At 39.3% G+C, this 26,090-nt stretch overlaps 3 protein-coding genes across 4 annotated transcripts; 2 read left to right on the top strand and 1 right to left on the bottom strand.

Moving 5' to 3' along the window:
* Positions 1 to 3,148: 3,148 nt before the first annotated feature.
* rbfox1l (RNA binding fox-1 homolog 1, like) lies at positions 3,149 to 15,538 on the bottom strand. Its single transcript, XM_068569855.1, has 12 exons — positions 15,130 to 15,538; positions 9,610 to 9,846; positions 6,519 to 6,698; positions 6,279 to 6,332; positions 6,110 to 6,202; positions 5,956 to 6,025; positions 5,804 to 5,863; positions 5,573 to 5,708; positions 5,442 to 5,481; positions 5,290 to 5,357; positions 4,357 to 4,438; positions 3,149 to 4,254 (listed from the first exon to the last, which is right to left on the bottom strand). The coding sequence occupies exons 1-12, from the start codon at positions 15,214 to 15,216 to the stop codon at positions 4,210 to 4,212; spliced, it is 1,152 nt and encodes a 383-aa protein (XP_068425956.1). The 5' UTR covers positions 15,217 to 15,538; the 3' UTR covers positions 3,149 to 4,209.
* A 467-nt stretch (positions 15,539 to 16,005) lies between these two features.
* Positions 16,006 to 18,094, top strand: rps9 (ribosomal protein S9). Its single transcript, XM_068569794.1, has 5 exons — positions 16,006 to 16,088; positions 16,648 to 16,760; positions 16,853 to 16,975; positions 17,156 to 17,342; positions 17,835 to 18,094. The coding sequence occupies exons 2-5, from the start codon at positions 16,664 to 16,666 to the stop codon at positions 18,010 to 18,012; spliced, it is 585 nt and encodes a 194-aa protein (XP_068425895.1). The 5' UTR covers positions 16,006 to 16,088; positions 16,648 to 16,663; the 3' UTR covers positions 18,013 to 18,094.
* A 365-nt stretch (positions 18,095 to 18,459) lies between these two features.
* Positions 18,460 to 25,663, top strand: mboat7 (membrane bound O-acyltransferase domain containing 7). Of its 2 annotated transcripts, XM_068570725.1 has the most exons (10): positions 18,472 to 18,549; positions 18,907 to 18,980; positions 19,742 to 19,821; positions 20,247 to 20,376; positions 21,036 to 21,162; positions 21,256 to 21,412; positions 21,850 to 22,045; positions 22,617 to 22,769; positions 22,933 to 23,109; positions 23,647 to 25,663. In XM_068570725.1, the coding sequence occupies exons 3-10, from the start codon at positions 19,746 to 19,748 to the stop codon at positions 24,047 to 24,049; spliced, it is 1,419 nt and encodes a 472-aa protein (XP_068426826.1). In that variant the 5' UTR covers positions 18,472 to 18,549; positions 18,907 to 18,980; positions 19,742 to 19,745; the 3' UTR covers positions 24,050 to 25,663. The 2 variants fall into 2 exon arrangements, with proteins under 2 accessions (XP_068426825.1, XP_068426826.1); XM_068570724.1 differs by lacking the exon at positions 18,907 to 18,980 and having other exon boundaries at positions 18,460 to 18,549.
* The last annotated feature ends 427 nt before the right edge of the window (positions 25,664 to 26,090 follow it).

Below are 26,090 nucleotides of genomic sequence, written 5' to 3'. Positions count from 1 at the left end.
GTGATTTCTTTTCAATTAGTGCATAGGGCAGAGTTTTTTGTTTTGTTGACACACGGTAAGTGTGATGTGATTTTCTTTTCTGGGTTTTGCAAAACTCTTTAAACCATTTATGTAAAAAGTAAACTTCATTGCAGACTGATGTGGATTAGGTTTTGTGCGACGTCTTCATCATCAGAGTGGATGTTGTGGTCGAGTTCATAACTGCTAGTTTCTACAAGTACAGCCTGAAAATATTTACACGGGCTCCTGAGTCACAGTGTGGCGAGATATCGTGCTCAATTTCCAGTGACATACGTTTGTTTTTATATTGTCCCTTTAAAGTGTTGTCAGATTGTCCCTTGCAAAGCTGATATATTTGCTCAGTGACGAATGGAAGCATCATTGCCAAACAACGTAGTTTTAACGCCTTCTACAAAGTGATACATTTTAGTCAGATTGACAAAATACTGTTAATTTGTTGGTAGAAGTGTTCCATTGTTGACCATTATTTCAGCAAACGTTTTGTAATGACAATGATCTCAACATGCTTTCTTTCTTTCCCCTTCATTTACCTGCTCCCCTGTCCTCTTTGCTCCTCCTCCCCCCTCAGTCCCCAAGCCTTTTCTCTCACACGTCACCAGACCTCTCGTTCTTCAGCTCGTAGCACTGCTGCTCTGCAGGAGCACAAGGAGCACACGGGGTGATAAGTGGGAGAACCACCTCCAGCCGCCGGCCGGAGAGAGCGAATTGTGAGCAATCCAAGTCTTGGTTTGAGCCGCTCACGTTGAAGCCTCACAGCTGATGAAATACATGAGAGCCTTACACAATGAAAATGTTGATGCTGCTGCTAACTTGGTTTCCTGCTAACCCAAATAATTGAAATGTTTTTCTGTGTATTGGATATTTATTTAGATTTTGAATCCATGTTTGAGGATTGACAAAGTCTTGTATTACCTTTTCTGTTTGTTCAGATGCATTTATACTTTTTTGAATAATTTTCCTTCGGTCGTTTGCTGGTAAAATATTTTAAGATTCTTTTTTTCTCGTCCTATTCATTAAGATTTCTGGTTTAATTTGGCTGGTGTGTGATCATAGACAGAACAGCTTGAGTTTGTTAGATTTGCAGTACATCCGATGTTTGACAGCGTAATCCCTCTAAAAAAAATGTGTCTGGACATACAGAATATGTTATCCTCAAAATTCATTTAATATCGTTAAAAAGAAAAATCCTTAGTATGTAGTCGTCTTTGGGCAAAGTTTCTTATTTAACAAGTGCTGGTGCGTGTTCTCGTGCTAAGAAATTACCTTTTTGGTTTCTCATGTGAATGAGCTCAATCGATGGTTGTCTGTTTCCTTTGGTTTTGCGTCAATGTAAGATTTGTATACACAAGGTTAAAGCGTGTACATCGATCTCAGGTTTTCAGCATTAATGCAGTCCAGGATGCTTTGTTTTTGTTTTTTTGTTTTTTTACTTGAAATTTCACCCCAGATAACTAACAATACATATTTTCATTTTGGATGTTTGGTTTTCCTCTCCGATGCCTGAGTCATATTTTCAGTATTTTTTTGCTCCCATGTGACTGTTTACCTCCCATCAGTCTTTGTAACTCCTTCCTTGATATCTACTGGTCCAACTTCCATGTTTCTCACCTCTGCTGTGTTCATTTCCTGTAATTTGAATTACTCTTTTCTCTGTTCTCACTTTCTCTTATTTACCCTCCCTGCATGCTTTCCTCTCCTGCTCTCTCGTACGGATCTCTAACCAGTATTTGTTCTCTCATTCTTCTCCCTTCCTTTTATGTTGAGTGTGTTTGTGGCTGTTTGCCGTGTGCAATTAGTCACTTGCTAGTAAGTATTATAGGGCGTCTGAAATGCTTGACTAGTTTGTTGTGGCTCACTAACAACTGAAGCTGAAGAGTTTATCTGCAATGCCTCCTCCCTATCTACAGATCTGACATGATGAACTGCCATTTTGTAAATATTGTGTATATATATATTTTTGAAAAAATCTAATAAACTTCAACTATAAAGGGCTTCTTCTAGTGTTATTGTTTTTAATTCACACGATGCATTCTGTCAAATTTCATTCACAGATTTTTCTAAATGCGTAAAACAAAACAAGTAAATGAAAAGTACAGAGGGGTTGAGTTCAAATGGTTTATTGTGAAATGTCATATTGAGTGAGGCACCTGAGACATAAATAAGATGAGTTTGGTTATGTGACACAATGAAGTCTATGAAATATATATATATATATATATATATATATATATATATATATATATATATATATATATATATATATATATATATATATATATATATATATATATATATATATATTATTGATGTAGTACACAGTTACAAAATTTGTTGAAATACGCCTTTAGCTAGCTGTCTAGATAGAGAAAGAAAAGAAACAAAAACTATTATACTATTATAAATACTGCTAAAGAAAGAGAGAGAGGAGCAAAAGTAGCTAAGAATGATAGAAATAAAAGCAGAAGACAGAAAAAAGCACCAACATGCAAAGAGAAAAAAAGCAGATAAAATGATGAGAAAATAAAGCCAGACCTACGTAGTATGAAGGAGTAGAAGAGAAAATGAGGAGAGAAGAATTATGAATCATGCAAGCGAGAAAGCAAAATGCAAAGACGACAGTCACTCACGGAGAAAATATGAAAGTTAAAAATTAGATTAAAACATATATCAAGTAGACAGGTTCAACTACAATTATTGATAAAAGATGTTGTATATATATATATATATATATATATATATATATATATATATATATATATATATATATATGTGTGTGTGTGTGTGTGTGTGTGTGGACAGAGGGAAGAAAATAAATAAAAGCTAGACTGGTGGGAAAAAGGAGGAAGTGGAGGGACATGACAAGAATTGATATTATAAAATAAGTACAAGCAGGAAACAAGGTAAATATAAGCCAGAAATAGAAAAGATGGAAGATGCTGCTGTAAGGCCGGATGAAATGATCCAGGATTGGTGTTTAAGTCTTAAAAGTTCCTTCAATTATCAGTTACAATTAATCACAAGTCAAGGCATCTTTGGCATCAGAGCAGCATAGAAACAAAACAACCTAAAGACAAGAATGAAGGAAAAAAGATTGGAAAATGTTAAGAAACAATAATAGACAGAAGAGTAAAAGAGAGAAAACTGTTTTATTTAGAGTTAACCATCAAAACACTGCAGAAAAAGACTGCAACAGAAACAAAGAGGAGAAGAAATAATCAATACAAGTCAAGAAGTCATTCAACTGCTCTGAGTGAGGAAAGACAAAGAATATAACAGGAAAACAAGATGACAGCAAAGAGTGAAATAAGGCAACAAGAGTTTGAATCCAGCAGAATCAGATGCGTGAACTCCAACAGTGAGCAGGATATCTGCAGCATACAGATGAACTGCAGCCTCAGGCCTGAAACATCGAAACACTTCTGCAGAATCAAAGATCACAAGCACAGAAAACGACACAGGATAAATAATGAGAGTTGTATTAAATGTGAAATATGTTTGAGAGGTAGACTGTTAGAAATGCAAAAAGAAAATATAATTCCAACTACATCCAGACAAACATTAGTTCTGCTGTTTGTGATAGCGACACCAGTGTCACAGCGGTCTCTCGGTTGACCTGCTAACAGATCAATATTGATGTGTAACCTCACCCAGATGCTCTCACACACACACACACACACACACACACACACACACACACACACACCCAACCCACACCCACACACCCACACACACACACACAAGCACACATTTTTTGTAAATAATTGTCATCAAAAATAAGTCTTAACTTTTAATTAACTTTGTACAAACTTTTTTTTGTACAGTTTGACCCGTGAAACTTGAAAAAATTCCAGCTATTGACTCACAAATTTCATTCTCACAGTATTTATCTCCAACTTCCGTAGTGTTAGCCAACATCAGTGCTCTTTAAATTCAGAAAACAATAATTCTGTCAAGGTCTTCAGCGACTGTCTATACATTACATACATAGCATCCTCGTTCAGGTGCTGAGTATTCATCAGTAGAATGGACAACGGGTCCTACGCTATTTACAACTTCAGTCCGTTTAGTCTCTCAAGGAGAGGTTGTGGAGGCAGGAAGTCAAATCATTTCCACATTTCCAATGATCTCCCAATCAATGTCCATGGATCAACCAGTTTCTGAGTTTGTCTGCCCTCTGCTGCGGGTGCTTCAGTACGGAGTGAAGCGGTTGTATCCTCCTCTGTACAAGCTGGCCTGTGGACAGAAGCAGTGTGCCAGGTGTGACCACGGTCCGCTGTTAACCGCACATGCAACCAGATCTCTCAACAGAGAGGCGTATGTTTTGACTCAACTCACCATTGTACCAACTCCATATGTCGCTGTTGGTCCCACTGAGTGGTGATAGGGATCCGCAGCTGTTGCGTAAATGCGTCCGTATCTGGTCAAAGACATCAGAAGCAGATGTAAATGTCACAACGCCACAGCTTGGATTCTCGAAAGGCTGAACCAGCCTCCGAGTTTATCGTCTTTATTTATCAAGTTCTGTTATTGTTTTTTTTACTAGCTCTCCATTCATAATGACCTTCTCCACTTTGATTTAATTTAGCTTGGTCACAGTGAAAGACATTAGGAAATAAAATCAGAATTAGCAGAAACAAAACCGTTGTGTAGTTTGTGTGTACTTGTAGATTGAAAGTTACTCCACAAATTGTTCAGCCATAAAGAAAAAAGATTTTCCATGTCAAAAGTGTTAAGTTTGAGGTAAGGTGTTTTAAGGTTTTGAGTATCTTTCTGTGCCTTGGATGACACATTTACTGTTACTTTACTGATAAAGGGGAACTAAAAAAGTGTGTGATTTCTCTTTGCCAAGGAGGAAATGTTTTCAGTTTGATTTGTTTGTTTATCTGCATGATTACGGCTTGACTCAAGGACTAACATTCACACGCCGCCGGCACAGCATGCGGGAGCAATTTGTGGTTAAGTGTCTTGCCCAAGGACACATCGCCATAAACCACCAATCCTCTGACTGAAGGACGATGGCGCTCTACCACTGAGCCACAGTCGACCATTTTGGAGTGGATCCGAATCACGGGGCGGATGCACTAATTATTTTTCACTTGTGGAAACAGCCTTGGTTTATTCAGTTATAATCTTTTACTGATGTGTAACACTTCACTGCTTTCATGGTTTTAAGGATGCATAGAGTGTCCTGAATCGTGCCTCAAAAGTGCAATTTCAGATTGGATGTTTTAGGCTGACTTTCACATTGATGCTGATATCTGTACCTACCCGTCACTGTAAGTTGCTGTGGCAGCAGATGCTGATTGAGCCACTCTATACGCTGCAGGATAGCCACCCTGCACAGAAACAGATAAAATAACATAATTAGAGCTAAAGCGCTTTAAAATGACTTGGAGGTGGACACGAGCACAGCTACTTACGTAGACTTCTGCTCCATACAGTCCATCCTGATACACCATCCTGATACAAGTGATGAAAACAATATTTAGATGTAAAAACAGTGAGGGAAGTGAATGTGCACCAGGAACCGGTACTGGACACTGGGTCTTACTGCGGGTAGGCGGGCATAGCGGCAGGCGTGGCCGCAGCAGAGCGAATCGTGTTGTAGACGGCTCGGCCTCGGCCGCGCAGCGCAGAGCCCCGGTAGGCCAAGGTGGGAGCGGCTACGGGATACGGGAAACTGGCAACTAAAGAAAAACAATAAACAGTTGTAACAAAGGGAATAGAACGCTACGGGTGTTCTCGTTATAATAACAGATCAGCCTTGTGAAGAAGAAGGTACCTGTATAGAGTTCAGGTGCGTACATCGCCCCCATGACGGGGTTGATCTTCCATCCAGGACCTGCACAGAAAATGAGAATAAGTTTCACAGGAGACACTCAGAAACCTTCAGCACACCAAGGGATGTGTGCAAAAGTGATTGAGGTGTCTTACTTGGAATTTCACCATTCACAAGAGGCGTCTGTGGCTTCTTGGTAACTACTCTTGCAGTGGCATTATTAACCTGGCGAGACAGAGAACGGAACAAAGGCAATGATTAGAGATAAGTATGCAGACTTGTAAACCTAAATAGGGAATCCTCCCTCACCTCAATCTTTCTCCCCTCCACAATCGTCCCATTCAGCTTTTCTCTTGCTCGGTCCGCCTCACTCGCAGTCTCAAAAGTGACGAATCCAAAGCCCTGCAAGTCATATTGTTTGTTTAGATTTTGTTTTTGTTCTTTCAAAATAGAGTTTTAGCTCCTATGTGGTTCTCACCTTGGAACCTCTCTCATTGAAGATTATTTCTACATCAAGGATTTTCCCAAATTGCTGAAAATTGTCAGAATAAGTATATTATATGAATATAAAATACAACTAAATCTGTTTATTGTATATATATATATATATATATATATATATATATATATATATATATATATATATATATATATATATATATATATATACACAAAAATGAATACATTATGACACTGCATGATATTAAGTAAATCCTACCCCAAACATCTGGCGGAGGTCTGGGTCTCTGAAGCGAAACGGGATGTTGGAGACGTGGAGGCGTTTCGGTTGGGCCTTACCGGACCCCTCCTCATCACTTCCACCTTCAGCTGCGCCCCCTGATGACACAGACACGCTCAGAGACTGGGGGTCAGACGTCAAAGGGGCCAAAACGTCCTCCTGACAGTGAGAATATGAAAATAGGAGGAGGAGAGAAAACGAGCCCAGGGAGAGATGAAGAATGGACGGGAAGGAAGAGGATGGGAAAGAACAAACGAAAACAGAAAGATGGAAAACAAAAGGTGGAAAAAGAAAGAGTATGAATGGGATGAGAGTAGATGAGAAGAAAAAACGGGGAGAGGGCATCAGTAGAAAAGCAAAAGAAAGAAAGCGAAAACAATTTAAATGAAAAAAAGGCAATTCAAGGAACAAACCCGGCAACATCTTTTAGACTTAAAAAAAGAAATATTCAGTCCCGTAAGCATCACATGGCATTAGGCAAAGATCATTTTCATGAAGTGATTCAAACCAAAGGTCAAAGAGCATTCAGCAACCAGTGATCCTTCTCAGGCAAATGTGAGGAGGCATGAAAGGGCTCCATTTTAGTGAGGCGTCTTTGAATACATGCCTGTCGGACAGTATGAAGACTAATGCACTGTACAATATCAATAAAGATTAAATGTCTGACACTCAAACTACATATTTTCACTCAAGCTGTGGCAAAGAGAGTTAAATACAGTTTAAGCTCCCCTGAAAAGCAAGAACAACTGTAGCTTTAGCGTCATATTATCTAAGCAGTTGTAATAAGCTGTATTATACATATGGTAATATCTAACTCATTAAAATTGCCTCATGCAGAAAAATCCAATTACTAATGTGCGAAAACCAATACACTCATTATCCCACAATGCACCACGATGCTAGTGTGTGCACGTGTATGTGTTGATCAACCAGCATCATCAACCATTGCAGAAGATAAATGTTAAATATTTGTTTTAAGTCCAAACAAGAAAGGGAAAAGGAAAAAATGAAGAAGAAAAAAATACAGTGAGCTTCAGCAGTGAGAGCCAGAGAAGGAGCGGAGAGCATTGGAAAGAAAAAGAAACATTAAAAAGCAAATAAAAATGACTGGAAGAGTATTGATATTGCAGTCCTTTATGCAGAAGTGAAGACTCAAGTATTAGCAGTCTAGTACCAAGAGGCAGATAGTAGAAACGGCCTCAGTGCAGCAAGGAAGAATGACATTAAACCAAAGTAAACAAGGCAAAGAAGGTGCGCAGACAGCTTAAGAAGGAAGAGGGTGACGGGGGGAAAGGGAAAGAGATAAAACTGTACGTTCCACAAGGGTCAGTCTGGGGTCACGGTGCTGCTTTTCTGCCAAGGGTTAAAGGTCATTTGTCAAGGGGCATAATTAATAAGTTGGTGATAGACAGAAAAAGATAGAGGGACCCATTCACACACAGCAGCGTTTTACACACACTAACACTGGATTTCACTACACTGGCTGGCCATGGCTAACTACTGCAGACTATACCACATCCATCCACTCACACACCCAACCACACACACATACACACACACACACACACACACACACACACACACCACAGACAGGCTTCAGAGGAGGGGAGACAGGAAGAGAGGGTTGAGGTGGATGGTGTCAAGTCACGATGCAGAATTGTGTTTCTGGACCTGAGCGATATTTCAGAGGGGGAAAGGGGGTCATCTGGTCAGCCTCCCCCTTTCACTCCATGGCGACGTCTCAACTTTCCCCCCGAAAATCAGCACGGACCCGAGTATGTCAGGGGCTCTAGTAATAAAATATATAGATGGGGCCACAAAACACCATTTATGAGAGGAGGAAGAGAGAAGCGTTGCAGCAGGACACAGAGCCGACTAAACACCTCTGAACTTCTCGTAGTGGATGAGTTCAGATTGTATTAGTGTATGCTGTCATATAATAAGTAATACTAATTTTAATCTAAATGGAGCCCAAAACACCATTTTGTCTTCGTGAAAGTAAAAAATCAGCCAAAACAATATTTCAACCTGTTTCCAAATTAAATCATATTTTCAAAGAATTGTTCAGAAACAAATGTCTGAGCTAACGCGCTGATGATCAAGTGTTCAAATCCAATGTTTATCATGTTCAGCAACAACGTTAGCATGCTAACATTTGCACTAAACATTCAGCACATCTGAGGGTCACAAGAAGGTTTTGTTTTGCATGTATTTGGGTTTGAAGTAACTGGAATTTGAGCTGATGATGGTGCAGGGAGAAAAGTCACAAGCACAACAAAGTCATGAGGATATATCCTCTGGGGACCTTGATTACCAGTCGCAAATTTCATGACAAACGTTGTTAAAAATATTCCCCTCTAAAACCAAAACTGGAAACCATGAATGTCTCCACAAGGTATCATTGCAATACAATATCTCAACAACATTGAGCTATTTTTCGGGGGACCAAAAGTGATTTAACAAAATCTTTTGAACAAGGTTTATTTTATTTTTAATGGAAACAGGTTGAATGAATCTTACTGCACTGGCAGTGGTTGTTACTTAAATAATCAAAGCAAGACACATAATTACAGATGTAATGGTATGCTGAGAAGATGTTTTTTGCAGTGTTTCTTAACAAAAGAAACGTTTTAAAATATCGATTCTTTTCCAATTACAGGAACACTTGTGTCCTCTATCGCTATAACACACAAAGTGTAATTTACACTTAACTATCAATATCATCACAGAATGTCACAACCATAATCTTGAAAGATGATCTGTTTTATTGCCTTCTAAATAAGACACAGGGGAGACAGAAAAGTAGAGACTTATTTTCACCAACAAATCCCCACTCAGCTGCCGCCCCTCACTTTGCGTGTGAGCGGCATCCCCGTACATGGACACAACAGTGGCAGTGGGTCTCTAAATATAGAAGGAAACTCTATCTGGCCATGTTCCCCTGATAGGACTTGTGGATGTTCTACCTGAAGCAGCAGGGTTTCGTGTAACATTTACATGCTGAAGACCACATTTCATTGGGACATTAATTGCTCGTCATGATGCGCTTCCACTCACAAACTGTTCTCACCGTGTTGATGGATGTCAGAGCCTCCGCCCCGTCGAGCTGAGGGCCCTGATATATTCTGAGTTGGGGATGTTCGGGGTACTCTGAACTGTGGTGTGCAGAGGTAAAATCTAGAGGTGGCAGTCTGCCCACAGATGTTGGTGGACCTTGACCAGGCGGCGGGTAGGAGGGCGGAGGGCCGTAGACCTGAGACAGGGCGGGGTCACCGCTGCCGGGGCCGGCCTCCTGAGAGGGGCCTCCCTGAGGAGAGAGGGAGGCAGGAGTGAGCCTCACAGGATATCAGATGTCAGAGGTGTAAACAAACTCACCACCATGTTGGTTCGTACTGTTCTTTTGCTTTCGCAATAATGAATTGTTCTTAGCTTGAATGGAGTTCATGATGCATAAACAAACATCAGATAAACACAGACGAGTGAGGGTGGCAGAAGGAACATGTAAAATCACAACTTCTGAATGTCTTCAGAATCTGAATCATTTATTCGCCAGGACTGTTTATACAGACGAGGAACTGTTCTTGGCGGAAGGTGCATAACATTAAACAGACGAGACAATCAACTATCAACAACAATGCTTGTTTCAGACAAAAGGTTCTTGACTTCTTGATCAAATACTTAAATTGAAAGGATCACTACCTGTCAGTGGTGGAAATAAACATTTATTCAGTACATTTTTCAGGTTTCAGGTAGGTTTCCGCTACTTCTATTTCTACGTCTTCCTTCATTGAACTTTTTAATCCACAGCATTCATTTGAGAACTTAGGTTGCTTTGCCGATTTATAATAACAATAAAAAATATAATCTTTATTATCATCTTTATTGTATCGATCTATCTTTATTGATCCCCGGAGGGAAATTTAGCAACACAACATTATAGACAAATGCTGATAATTTAAATTAGCCTCATCTTTACCAGATGCAAAATTAAAGTGATGTACACATTAATGCATCAATAGTAATAAACCAATAACTTACATTATTCTGAAAATAGCATTGTGAAAACTTTTACTTTGTTACATTCAATATAATATGTCTGTACTATTTCTACTGATACAGAAACAATGTGTTGATTCATAAGTTAATTGAACAAGTTTGTTAAATAACTAACCGTGTGTTGTTTTTTTTTAGTTTGTACACATCTTAAAATCTGGTCACTACTGCCTTATTTCAGTTAAATCACACCGTAATACTAAATGTTAACTCCAGTCAGAAACCGAACGAGTTGGGCTGAGACATATAAATGAAAAACGCTCACAGAAACAGAGATGAACCATCTTATAAAGCGTTAATACAAATGAATAACCCAAGTTAGGAGCTAAACGCTTTGTCTTACCCCGCTACTGCATTCCTCGATCTCTGATGCATTTTCCAACAACTGCTGCATCTTTTAATGCAGCTGACCACCCGCCTACTGCACCATAAGTGCTACTTATCCACCAATCACATCAAATGATCTTCGGAGCTAAGGGACCAGAAAGCCACACCAGCTGTGGTCATCTGTAACTGTCAATCACCTCATCCCCCACCCACACTTGAAACACACACACACACACACACACACACACACACACACACACTTTCTGCAGATAGAGCTCTCCCCCAAGATGAAGTATTTATGAAAGTAAATGCTTCTACAGTTGCAAGTCAGTAAATCATGGTAAAGGTTGACTCTAAGAATACCACGTTTGAGATGCCAACATGGTTTTATTACGCTTTCAACCTCATTATGTTTAAATAAAATCTATCCCCCACCTGCACCCCCACTGGAAAAAGCTATTTCATTCTTTTCTGAGTAATAATTCTGACTTCATGCTCAAATATTTAAGAATTACAAACCATTTTTTTGTGGCAGTAAAAACATAATACAACGACGCTGATATTCACAACATATTAAAACATATGATTCGTACAGTAGGATACAAGTTACTACTTACTATACTTTGCAGCTCAGGATTTTACCAACAACATCAAAATACCTCATAAAACAAAGCTGTTGGCAGGTAAAATCTTGTCATTGTTTTTATTAACTATGAAAATTATGGTAAATACGAAGCTACAGCCAGCGGCTCGCTGGTTAGCTTAGCATAAAGCCAGAGGGAAACTGTTAGCCTGGCTTGCAGTTCTTACAATTTTATTTTAAGGATTATGACGAGATATATGTTCATTAGTGAGCTTTAAATATGCTGCTAGGTGGGATTTGTTTTGTCTTTTGGAAAGAGCCAGGCTGTTACAAGTCTCTCTGCTAAACTAAGCTAAGTGGATTCTGGCTGCAGCGTCATAATCAATGTACCGACGTGAAAATGGGTTAAATCTTCCTCTTGTCAACATATTTCTCATAATCAATTATTTTTCTATTGCAGTATTAATATGTTGACCTCATTACAGTTTTAAAGAAGTCTTTGCATCTCTGTGTCCAAACATAACTTATAGCCACATGTTGACTTACATGCTAAATGCCACAAGTTTGTCAGCCAGCTTTAGGATTTAGAGGGATGTATTTTAATTCCAAAAGCTCTCTACTCTCATTTCATGAACTCTCATGTGTCTCTCTATTAACTGTTGTGCTCATGAGGTGTGACAAATATAAGATATGAAGATACAGGGAAGAATGTTTAAACACTTGAGCCAAGTTTTCAAACACTAAACTTTCTAGCTAGCAGCATTACAGCGCCTCAAGACCTCTTTAATGTTCTCTGTTTTGAAAAACAGTTTATAAACAGTTGGCTTCCCAGAGACTAGACTGAACACATTACTGAACTCCTTTGTTTCTCACTCAGTCTGTTTGCTAAATTAGGATATAGGTTATCTTTCATTATAAAGACCATGAGGCTAGAGATTTGTTAGTGGCTCTGTGAGGCTGACAGTCACAGCTGTGCTTTGAACTAAATGCTAAAGTCAACATGCTAACATTCTCACAATGTAAATGATAAAATGCAGACGTTAAACAGGTTAAACAGCTATTATGTATATTATTTATTAGGTTCACGTCTGTATTTAGCGTGTGAATATGCTCACATTTGCTAATTAGGACTAAAAACAAAGAACATCTGAGGGCGACGGGATGGCATTAGATTTGCAGGTGTTTGGTCATAAGCCACGAGATGAGCCACGAGGACAACCAAAGTTACTACAATTCATCCTGAGGGAGACATTCATTTGTGTACCAATAGCGACAATGGTTGTTGAGACATTCCACATACACAAAATCCATCCAACACGTGTTGAGATATTCAAGACAAGTGACATTTCTACCTCTTGAGCTGTGACCCTTGTGTGGCTGGAAAATGTTCTGGTAGTTCGGCGATACAAAGAATACATATATTCTCGTGTTTACAAAAGTTGGTGCTTACACAATTTACACAATGACGTTTTTGATAAATAATCAGTTATGTGGGTATAATGACTAAGTAGGTCAAGGCAAATCAAAGATGACCTAGAAAAGTTTGGTAAGTTCAGAAGTTGTACTGGGATGTAAATTATTAAAAAAGGATACATTTTAAAATCCAACCCTGCTTTTACGTTTGTTGTTGCAATTCTTTATATTTCTGAAAAGTACAGTAAAATTCTCCAGGTTGTGTAACTTACAATGTCGTTCTGGAACATGTTTCAAAACATGTCAACACTAACCCGTGTCTGTGTCCCATTCATAGGAGGAGACACCCAAAGTTGGACTGCCTCGACCCTCCTCACTGATTAAAAAAAGACATTTGAGTCAAGATAACACAATCTTTGAGATATCACTACCAGTCTTTGTATTCCCAAGCTGTAACCACCAGCCACTCTGTCTGAGTCAGTATCACCGTGTCAGCAGACACTGTGTCCCCCCTTTTCCTCCTTGCAGGCTTTTTTTTAATTTCCATTTGTTCCTTCTTTCTCTCGTCTCCCTCCTCAGCTGTCATTCTGGGGTCAGAGGTCAACGGCTCTGAGCCAGGTGCCTGCTGGGACAGCTGCCACAGGATTTACACACAGATGACACTGAACTGCAGATGTGGCCTTTTAGTGCAGGCTAAGTTACAAATGGTAGTGAACATGAAGCTTATAGAGTGAAACCGAATATTCATTTTTCCACCCATTTATTTTCGACATCTTGCAGTTTCATTTAATGATATTCTAAAAGATATTGTTGGGATTTTATTAGATGAAAATAAACATGGTGGAGAGACAGAAGGCAAAGACATGTGATGAAAGTCTTTGACGGATTTCAAACTCACAATCTTTGAACGAATGTTTCGCTTCAATCATGCAAACATTTCTCCAGGAAATCCTTAGAATTATAACATTTTCAAGTAGTAAAATTTCAGATGGTTTCATGGCCTCAAAATGATCCTATCCATTATCCTTATGCATTACAGTCACCTCCAAACAATACCTCTCTTTTTTAAGTACTCATCTAAACTGTTCTTCGAATATTATGCTTGAACATAAATACTCACAATACACTTAAATACACAACAGGCAAGTTTCACACCTATTAAGTAGAGTTGAGTGCAGAAAACAAGAAAGGTGACAGGATCTCCTCATGTGACTATCTGCTTAGGAGAGGAGGGCTAAAAATACAGCTGGTGTGAAACACAGAGACAAGGTAGAGAAACCAGATGCATTGTGGCATTAATGGTATGTCAGGGACACTTAAACCCCCCCCCCCCCCCCCCCCACACACACACACACACACACACTGAGACCAGTGGACTAAAAATAACCCCTAATGTGTCCTTACTATTAAATAAATAAGATATTTTGCAATCAATGAGCTTCGCCCAGCTCCTATCAAGCTTCTAATCTCTCAGCTAATGTTTAGCCATTTTCATGCAATACAACTGAATTAGATGAAATATAAGACTGCCTATGTATATTCTTCTAAAGGACTTTGTGATCTTGTCCCATAAAAATAAAAGATGCTATAAATAAACTTGACTTGCTCATTAACTGAAGGAAATAAAAGCCTCCTTGGTTTCTTCTGGGGAATTAAAAGTTTTCCTCTTTACTATTGTCTTGATGGTTTATATGCTACACTAACATTAATTTCTAATTTACAAACAATATATATATATATATATATATATATATATATATATATATATATATATATATATATATATATACACACACACAGCAGTTAAATAACTAGTTGATCAACATACACAAAAAAGGATAATATCCTTTTTATCAATTAAAATAGTTTCAGTCATTTTTTAAAGCAAAAATTGCTAAAGATTCCTTCATTTCAGCTTCTTAGATGTGAATATTTTCAAATATCTTAAATTCCTTATTATGTTGTGATAGTAAAATGTATTATCGTTGGGTTCCCAACTTTTGATAACGTAAACTAGCAGTCCAAGAAATGGTGATTTGTTGATGGGCCCAAACTCATTCAACTATGGGGTTGTATTTCAATGTGTATTAATATAATGAACCAGTCTCTTATTTCCAACCTCCGAATCCATAAAGTCTCAACAAACTGGACATTTGATGACTCAGGGTTGTGAAGACAAACATTCATGTGTGCGCAAATGAAGGAGAGTTTTACCTGAACTATGCTGGGGTAGCATGAGGCGGTCTGTGGGTAGACGGGGAGTCCATAAGGTTGGAGAATCACAGTGGGTGAGGAGAGCATGGCCCAAAAAGCACACACGAGGAGACAGGAAAAGGTGGAAGATGGGAGGAAAAGGAGAAGGAGAGTAAGGGAAAAGGAGGGGTTATTAACCAGACACGAGAGCAGGCGGTCAGGCTGTGGGGGGGGGGGTAAGAAGAAGAAAAAATACCCAACAGGAGAAAACCAGATCCAAGAGGGAAAGAAGGTAAAGACTCAATTTAACCTCAGAGATGAGTCAAAAAAGAAAACACAAGAAAGTCCACAAAACAACCGATGTCCTGTTCACATTAGACAGGATACAGAGCAGTGAAAGAGAAAGCAAATGAGAATCTGTGTCCATCAGTTGATCATGCAGCCTGACAGACAGAAACACATGCTGAGGGTCCCATTTCAGAGTTTTATAAATAGTCCCCCATGTCCTTCTCTCCGTGTTTACCACCTTACCACCCTCAATCTTAAACGTGGTGTCAAGCAAGACTTCACACCACATGTAACACACTTACAACAACTTATTCAACAGTGTATGAGAAAACCCTGAATATGCTACAAAGCAGTTAATTTCATCCTTTGATTATCTAACGTTAGCCTTTAGTTACATGCTCTAGCAGTATAAATGTGTTACAATGTTATTGGAAACCTCTGTGACTTCCCGAGTTGTAATGACACACGTATATCTACAGGCCAGCTTGAGCAAGCACACTTAATTCAAACTAAAGAAATACCGTCAGAGTTAAGCTGTGTGTTCCCTGGTTGACCAGCAGAGTGCGATAAGTCCAACATTTCCACTTCCGTGCAGAGGTGCATTGTGGGATATGACGCGCGTGCTCCTGCCCTATAAAAAGAAGGCGAACTCCTTACACGTTCTCTTTACTCCGCTGGCCTGAGCTGCATAGGTAACGACTGCGGCCTCGCGCCACTAATCCACAACATTTTAGTCTCTTTTGGTGTACAGACTTGCATAAGCAGTTAAAGGAAACGTTGTTGTATGCGTTATTGTTTATTAAACCAACGTATAAATTTGTAATTGCTTCTGAAGCGAAGAGCTAGTTTAGCTAAGCTAACGCGTCACAACGTGGTACAGCTGCGGCCTTGTCGTAGTTTAATATGGTTGGTCTAAAAGGTGCATTTATCTACATACTGTCGTTCTGTTTGTTTATACACACTAATATCTTCCCCATGACATATGAGAATAAATGGAACATTATATTTTGATTCTACGCTTCAGTGAGTCGTCAATGGACTAGGCCGCTGCATTTTTTTGTTTTTTTGTTCAGAGGTTGATAGAAATTGTACCCGTATGCACAGTTTTCTTTGGGTTAACTTATTATCTAACATTTACACTAGTCAAATTACGTTTAGTCTGATTCGAGCTACCATAGTGGTTGTTTGCGATTTTGGCTCAAGTACTTTCCACTTGCTTCATCAAACTCACATAGCATCTATCTGTTGCAGGCACTAAAAAGCCGCCATGCCCGTTGCCAGGAGTTGGGTTTGTCGAAAGACTTATGTCACCCCCCGCCGTCCCTTCGAGAAGTCCCGTCTCGACCAGGAGTTGAAACTCATCGGTATGCTATGATTCATCAACACCAGTCAAACTTAACTTGCATCCCACGTTGTCCTTTTTAAACTGACTTGGACTACTTTATTTTCTCAAAAGGTGAGTATGGTCTGAGGAACAAGCGTGAAGTGTGGAGGGTCAAGTTCACCCTGGCAAAGATCCGCAAAGCTGCCAGAGAGCTGCTGACTCTTGATGAGAAGGATCCCAAGCGTCTGTTTGAAGGTATACATCATTAATTTAAACGGCATTGATTGTTGCATTGGCCGATGATTAAGCAAAATATCGTCAGACTTCGCTGGTGTCAAGAATTCCTCGTGAATGAGGCCAATATTATTGCAACTGCTCAATTTGCCTAATGCTTTTTGCAGGTTCAATTGTTAAATCATTTGTGGTGTTTCACAGGTAATGCTTTGCTCAGGCGTCTGGTGAGAATCGGTGTGCTGGATGAGGGTAAGATGAAGCTGGATTACATCCTGGGTTTGAAAGTTGAAGATTTCTTGGAGAGGAGGCTGCAGACCCAGGTCTTCAAGCTTGGACTTGCCAAAAGCATCCACCATGCTCGTGTGCTTATCCGCCAGAGGCACATTCGGTAAGTTTAAAGGCACCAGAGGAACTAAATCCAGGGGTTACAAGTCTTAAGAGGGACTCATCAGAAACCCAATGCTTCCTTTCATCAGAAGCCCGTCAACTTTAACGCTCTCCGCTGAGAACGGTTAAACATTTCATTAAGGTCACTTCGGTATCAAAACCGTATACCTTGTCTGTAAACATTGCCCAGAGCCAATCCTGCCACCAAGGACTTGGAGTGTCAAAGTTGTGTTGTGGCTTTCAGGTAAGGCATGGAGGATTGTACCTCGGGCAATTGTAGCATTTCCTACAACTTGTATGATTTACTCAAATACTTGGACTGGTATTTTAAAATGTTCTATAATGTAAAGAATTCCACTATTACATGCAGTTCATTGGTGTCACTAACCATCTACATGAATACATTTGCATTAAATAGTACATTCTCCCATTAAAGCATAACATTTGGAATGGACTTTTAAGGTTTTCTAAGAATCTCTATCTTTCTTTACAGTGTTCGCAAGCAGGTGGTGAACATCCCCTCCTTCGTAGTTCGCCTGGACAGCCAGAAGCACATCGACTTCTCCCTGAGGTCTCCATACGGTGGTGGACGCCCAGGCCGCGTAAAGAGAAAGAACGCCAAGAAGGGCCAGGCTGGCGCTGGAGGAGCTGACGATGAAGAAGAGGACTAGGAAGGATGACGTTCAGGAAGTGTTCTGATGCTACCTGTCATGTCAAATTTTCAATAAAATATTTGGTCTGACCAAAACTCAATTGTTGCATTTCTCTCTCTCAGAATAGTGGCTCTATGAAGTCTATACATAAACATTTAATTTAGCTGACTCTTATCAAAAGTTTTACTCTTTTCTATACACTGTAGACAGTAGGGGTCTGCCTCAAGGACTATATACATCTGTTTCAATATTGCTTAAATTGTGTCTATGGGAAGTAAAATGGCCGCATTTTACTGAGAAAAGTGACTGTTAAATGATACTCCAGTTAAGGGCATTTGGAATGAATTAATCACATGGACTGTATTGAAGGTTTAATCCTCGCTGAAGTCTCAATGGTCGACACCCCTACCTTTTAGAATGGTACCGCCCTACATGGCGTCATCGTTCTCCAACCAGGAAGTTAGTGTTTTTTTTTTGTTTTAACTGCATGTACTGGTTGAACGTGCGGGCTGTGCCAGAGACCAGAGATATTGAACCGTGGTGATTTAATAAGTTGTAAGTAATACGTAACTGTCGCTTGCCAATTCAACGGTTAGTCGCTGTGTAGACCACTAAGATTATAATTGTTTGAACCTTCATTGATAACGTTTGCGCCTCTCTACAGACAAGTGCCAGTAAACGGACGAGATCAAATGAGTCGTTTTAACCTCTTTAAACCTTCCAGTCTGTTTTGATTTTGCATCGCAATTTATAAAGCATTGACTTTGCTCGGTTTATGTTGCTTAACGTTGCCGTGTAAGCTCACCTGGAAGTAGCTTTTAAGGGCAACAGTGTGATGGTATGTGGTGGACACATTTTAGTCACCACACAAAATGTAATTAATGTAATCTGTTTTTTTCTCTTTACTGAAAGCGATCATAGATGCAGTAGGTAGACCGATATCTCAAACTACTTCTTCTGTTCGCCTGTGGACGAGTTCTCTTTTGGTAATTTCCGTGTTATGTAATATTGCAAATGTGTGGTCCCTTGCACCTAACGTATCAGTGGACCATTTCATTTGACTTGCCAAACAATTAATATTACAGGGTTCTGCAACAAAGTTACATGGTGCTCTTGCACAAGTCACCGGATGTATTGTGAAATGCACACTGAAGATTTTCTCAGTATTGTTGCTGGTCAAATTGAAATAATCTTATCAGGACTATTGGGCAAATTTAAAAAAAATCAAGCAATGACGTTCAAAAATAAATGGAAGACAAATTAGCCTATTTATAATAAACACATTTTGAAGTAATAACTATGTTGTGGTTGCAAATAAATATGTCCCCAAATGTCAAAATTGGAGGAAATGATAAAACTATAAAGAAATAACATATGAGGCAACATTTCTTTGTAATTAAACAAATGCAAACCTCACGACACACCCTCACTTTATGTATGTTACTTTTGGATGAAGTATTCCCTCCACTTTGTCATAATATGTGATGAACCTCTGACAACATCCTCAAACCATACTGTAGAGTTGAATCAATATATCCATCATGCAGTCTCAATAAAAAGAGAGAATATTAGCTTCACCAAGGGTAGTAATAGTTGCAGGGTATTTTAATGGACTGTGGTGTATTTCTTGCATGTGTTTGGTCTGTGTGCTGTTCTTTGATAATTATGGATTGTACCTTAATTATGTTTCATATGTATGTAGTTATTTATGTAAGTGTAGGGCTGATGTGTGTTTGTGTGCCGGCAGAGCGATGTCTTCTGATGAGCGGGTGTACTTGGGAGTTCTTGCTGCCTCCATCCCTGTTGGATTCCTCTTCCGTTACCTCAGTCAGTATATTGGAACATAACATTATTATAATGATAATACATTTATATTAGTCTTCTCTAAAGGGCATGAAATCCATTTTTAAAGTTATTTCAGTTTTGCATTATAGCACAGAAAACAAACGAGGATTCATTAAATGTTCACATATAAATGGACAAAGATTAAGAAGATTTGTTTTACATAATGTTTTTTTCTATAACATCGTTGGAGATGCTCAGTTATCGACAGATCAATGTTCATCTTTCTTGTCAAAGCGGAGTGCCTGTGTTACCCACAATGCAAGTAATGGAGAGGAGAACAATATGTGGAAATATACAGACTTTTTAAAGACTTTTGATACTGTGTCTCAGGTGTTTTTCCAACCCCATGCAGCTCCTCGATAGAAGGTTGTAGGTGCTTTAATTGTTTCTCTTTGCTTTCCCTTCAGGTCCTCCTGTGAAGCAAGGGGCGGCTCTCCTTCTTGGCCTCTCTATCGCCATCACTACTTGTCACATCCACACCCTCCATTCTCTTGTGACGGTGATTGGAACATGGATCATTATAAAGAGCAGCTGGCGGTAACGTATTTCACTCAAACATTTCACTGAGAAACACACTGTTAGTACAAAAGTCCGGAAAGTAAAGAACAGACACAAATATTATTTGATTTTCTACAGTATCAAATAAGTCACAAACGTCTCTGAGATGTAAAACAATGTAGAAAAAGACCCCATACAACTTTTCAGAGCCCAGTATATCTTGAAAGTACTTGTTTTGCCTCACTTGTGGTCCAAAACCCAACGATATTCAATTTCCAATTAGATATGACAAAGAAAAGCAGCAAATCCTCATTTTGGAAAAATTAATTTGAGGCATTTTAGCTTGTAACTCAACTGGTTTATCTTGTCTTGGCTTTTAGATTTTCACATCTTCTTTTGTTTATTTTAAATGATTTAATATATATAATTAATTCATGTAGGTAAAAGTGTTTGTATCTTTCTTCCCGTAACATATCTAAATAATAGTTTTTTTAATGTGAAAAAATAGGTACATAAATTAGATAAATGCTCATTTCTAACACTATTTGATTTCTCTGTGGTGTACAGTAAATGCTGATGCACGTGTCACACAACAGGAGCCAATGAGTGCGAAGGCGACTGTCGACATGACCTGCACTGTAGATACTGTGCTGACAGAACACGTTCTCATACTCATAACATCTGTCTCTGTCTACTAGACATGCCCCAGCATTGAGTCTCACCTGGACCTTTCTCTACCTCCTCTTCTTCCGTCTTGTCACCTGGTTCGGTCTACAACCACCGACACCCTTTGCCAACGCCATCCAGCTCCTTCTCACTCTCAAGGCACACAACCATTGTCAGATATATAGAAGCAAAGTAAGAGTGTCTTTACGGTTTGGGCATCTTTATTAATGTATTTTTATGCTTTGAACTCAGATGGTGAGTCTCGCCAACGAGGTTTACAGCTTCCACATGGAGAAGAAAAAGGAAGTGAGCTCTTTTGCAAAGTCTCCAGTCATTGGTGGTCTGTCGCAGGAGCCCTCCCTCTACGACATCCTGTCCTATAGCTACTGTTATGCCGGTATAATGACTGGTAAGTCTGTGGAAACTTCTGACGTTTCTTAGAATCTTCTCCGAATAATGTTGGTGGGAGGAAGTTGTGTCAGTTGTGAACTTTGAAAAATTATATTTGTGTGCAAGCTGTTTATATGCATGCGTGTTGTTGTCGATGTAAATGTTCTTTTGCATGCATTTTAACTGTTGTCTCTCTTTGTCTCACTCTTGCTACCTGTCCTATATTGTGAGTCCATATTGTTTTCCATATTATTTAGAATTACTTCTGGTTTTTCATATACCTCTATTCTCTTTTTGTTCTCTTACTCCCCTTTCCTTTACAACACAAACCTCTTTTCTTTTGAACCTCGCTGTCCTCCACCGTTTCCTTTCGTGTCTTGCATTACACTCACTGTCCGTCACTGTCTTCTCATTGCTGCCTTCATTCCATAATCTACTCCCTCCATCTCTCTAAAGGTCCGTTCTTTCGCTTCCAAACGTACGTTGACTGGCTGAGGCAGCCGAGCCCGCAGGCTCTGCCCGGCTTGGTGCCGTGTCTGCAGCGCTTGAAGCTCGTTCCCGTGTACGCTGCTTTGTTCCTGGCTGTCAACTACGTCTTCCCACTGGCCTACGTTCGCACAGAGGAGTTTCTGGACCAAAACTTTTTCTTCAGGTATTGTTAGTCTTTTGAAAATACTTACAGTGTCTGTAATCGTAGTTATAGATTTATTCTATAATAATCATCAGAATTTCATTAATAATGTCAGCATACAATACAATATTGTAAATGCTTTAATAAGAATACACTAAATTAAAGCAACTAATTAAAATAATGATCTTCATCCAACTAAAAAATAAGAATAAAACATTTTAAAAGCGTTTTATACAAAGTTCTTTTATGTAATGAAAAACGTTTAAATGTGGTGAAAACATATAACATAACATGTAGAAAAATTTCCCAAATTGTCCTGGTACCCAGTTAACTTAAACTTTAGTGTAATGATTGTGCGATATGTCTCTACTCATTTCTTTTCAGGAGTGTGGCTGCTGTTTGTCAGAGGAAGGCAAATGAAATGAGACAAATGAATGAAAAGAAAGCACAGAATACGATTCACAGTGAGCTAAATGCAACAGTGCTGTGGTTTAGGATAGTAGTGGAGGGCCTAGTAGTAATTTAGGATAGAATCCCTCCAGTTGTTTGGTACCAAATAATGAATAATGCACTTTTCTCTCGCTGTCACCAGGCTCTTCTACATGGTGGCTGTGTTCTTCGTGTTCAGGATGCGTTTCTATGCAGCGTGGTGTGGAGCTGAGGCTGGTTGCATCAGTGCAGGTCTGGGCTGCTATCCCGAGAAGGCTCTGTCCAAACCTGGAGGAGGACCCACAGTCCACTACAGGTACATAATCACAGAACTAACAAGTATATTGAAAGATGATCAATAGTTGTGTATTTTGTCAAATGTCATTCCTCTCTAACATCTCAGTGTGTATTCATTTCGTATTGTTGTTATTGAAAGTTGATATTCATGCCATTGTTTGTTTTTTTTCTCTTGTGGCCAGTTCTGATCCCACCAGTGAAGAGAAATATGACTTCAAAACCATCCAGAACATCGACTGCTACAACACAGATTTCTGTGTGAAGGTCCGCCACGGCATGCGTTACTGGAACATGACGGTGCAGTGGTGGCTGCATCACTACATCTACCCAAATGCCCCCTTCAAAGCCTACGCTCTCAGGTCAGGCTTTATATGTGCAGCAGTTTCTGCTTATTTCACAGGCATTAAGCAACCAAACTCACCCATGAATCCTGGTGTGGTCAATTGGGCATTCAAATAATGGACCTGTGCAATGAGATCCAATTTGAAAGATGTTAGACTTGAGGTTATAGCAAGCATATGGATATAGCAAGACTGTTTAGTCCCTGAAAGATGAACGTGTCGCGATTATTTCATATCCTAATACCCACTTTGAATATTTCCTTTTTAACTTATTTTGCCCGTAATCCATTCCAAACAAATGATGTTACCTGAAATAAACGAATGGACAGAAGACAAAAGGCCTCACAGTGGCACGTCCGTACGACTTTAAGCCTTTTTAAGAAAGCATACTGCTAAAATATCTTTTATAGGTTCTGTTTTAAATATATCTTAAACATGTTCTTGTTTTATTCTGCTCTGTAGCACTTTGAGATTGCTAAAATATAAAGTGCAATACAAATAAAATGTGTTATTGTTATTATTTTAACATCTCTCCTGTTGGTCTGTAACTCGCAGGGCTGGCTGGACCATGTTCATCAGCGCCTACTGGCATGGACTACATGCCGGTTACTACCTCTCCTTCCTCACCATCCCCCTGTGCATCGCAGCCGAGTCTGCCATGGAGGCCTCTGTCCGAGCTAAGCTGGGTCCTTTTGGTCAGAACGTCTTCGACTGGGTTCACTGGTTCTTGAAGATGAGGGCCTACGACTTCATGTGCATGGGCTTTGTTCTGCTGAAGGCCTCTGACACCATCAACTACTGGGCATCCATCTACTTTATCATGCACATCATCGCTGTCGGTTGTATCATAGTTGGCAGGGTTCTAGGAGGCAAACGGGAAGGAAGGAGAGGGGACAAGGAGGAGAAAAGAGAGGGAGAGAAGATAGAAAACTTGAAAACTGGGGAAAAAAATGACTGAAAGGAGAAAGAGAAAAGAACTGGGTGGGTACATTTTTTGGACACGAGGAGGAGTTACGTCAAGACTAGAATTTATAAAGATAAATTGCACCAACCTTCATCTTCCTAGAAACAAATGTCACGCACGTCCAATGAGATGCATTGTGGGAAAATGGGAAAGTTATTAAAAAAGTGAGATAAATCAGACAAAAGTGCGACAAGAAACATCTGATAAAAGACATTCCATACAAGTACATGTGCATAAAAGTACTGTGAATACTGGGAGAGGAATGTGTGAGCTCAATGAATGTTAATTTTATAGTGTGAGAGGCAACTGGAGTGGAGCTAACAGTTCAACAGCATCTGCCAGAACAGTGTGTGTGCTTTTATTTCACAATACCTTCAACAGTTTGAAGTGTTTAATCAAACTATATTACCGTTAAAATTTAGGCTGTTGAAATGTTAAGATGCTGTTCAAAAAAAAAAAAGGGCAGTACGCTTTGTCAAACAATAATGAACCAAAGCCTCATAATGGTCTTAAAAATAGTTAAATGTGATTCAAATGAGTTTCCATAACCAACCAAACATTCCAGCAGTGCTCAGCATTATGTTACAGTACATTTATACTGGAGTACAGAATGGGTTGTAATTGAAAAGAACATCATTATGGTTTCATTGTCAGGACTCAGACATCATTTGGCGTCTTAAATTTGTTTTTGACCACAGTAAACAGTCTTAGTGTAATTAGGTTTTTGTGATGGTTAAGTGCTGAGAAAGTACAATGTCAAACTTACTGTGTACATTTGTATTACTGTCTTATTACAGAAGGACATTTGTGTTTTAGATTTGGTTTCCAGCATAATAATGTTCCTCATTGTGTTTGCTAAACATTTCAGTGTTTTGTTTTACTCCCTTGATCCAGTGAATCCAAAATGTCTCTGTTTGTTGTTCTGCCTGCAACTGTGAGCATATGAGGAACATCTGCACTGACCGCTCTGTCGCACTGCTGTATATGAGTGTGCCATGTGTAAGATAGCAACAGTCCGTTCACTGCCAAAACTGTCTGTACTGCCATCATGAACCATTCAGTGCTGGGACCAAACATTTGATACAAAACGTCGCACGTTTCACATAAGCTGCCAATGAAATCCTGAGTAACAGCACAGCTCGGGCCGGGCGACATGGTGGAAGTCATAGGAACTATGATCGAGCTATTTTCCATGATTAACTGAACAGTTGGGAACACACTCAGTCTTCTTTCACTCATTCCTGTCTCGTAGCTCCACTGTGTCTGTGTTGTATATGAGCATGACTCACAGCACAATTGAAAGGTCGTATCTCCCAGTGGGTTTCACCCCCACATGTTACCTCAAACTGAGATCATTTGAATTATAAACACATTTTATTTCACCCTGACCATCTCTGTGCCACAACTCAACCCTTGTAGAAATGAGTCCCTTTGTTTTTCATTATTGCACGGTGATTATTGTGTCTATTTATTTTTCAACTTTTTTAGCTTCACATAGCTGTAACACTCCCTGCTCTGTAACAGTGTTACTTGTGGAATATATATCAGCATTTCCTCATCAATGTCACTCTCTTGCCTATTCTTTCTCTAAAGTCTACTTTATATGAATGTTTGAATTTGTTGTTTATTTCATGGAGTTTATAATTACCTTGTGTAAATCAGTCAGATAATGCTTGTAGAAAAAAAGGTTTTCATACATCACATTCTTCCAGTTGTCAGGCTGGGAATCATTAACTCTCCGGCATTAGTGAACAGAAAACACACCTGCTCAGTTACCTCACAACAGGGTTTAGGCGAAGAGAAACAGAACCCCTTTGTTAAACATTTTGTGTGGAGTTGTTGGTTTCATATCAACTTGTTACATTTAAATTAAACATTGCATCTGTTCCCGTCACTGCCCACGATTTATATTCACCAAAATTATTTCTGAAGTTCACTCTTCTTTGAACGCCACAATAACACAAATTAATTTAACTATAACCTGTTTTCTTGCTGTCTGCAAATTGTAAATGAACGGCAACTATCTCCATGGAAA

The sequence above is a fragment of the Clinocottus analis genome, unplaced genomic scaffold, assembly GCF_023055335.1.
Source record: "Clinocottus analis isolate CAN_PGR_092001 unplaced genomic scaffold, fCliAna1.0.p SCAF_9, whole genome shotgun sequence".
NCBI classification, from domain to species: Eukaryota; Metazoa; Chordata; class Actinopteri; order Perciformes; family Cottidae; genus Clinocottus; species Clinocottus analis.
The sequence above is the reverse complement of the archived record's forward strand: the minus strand, read 5'-3'. Positions and strand labels throughout refer to the sequence as shown.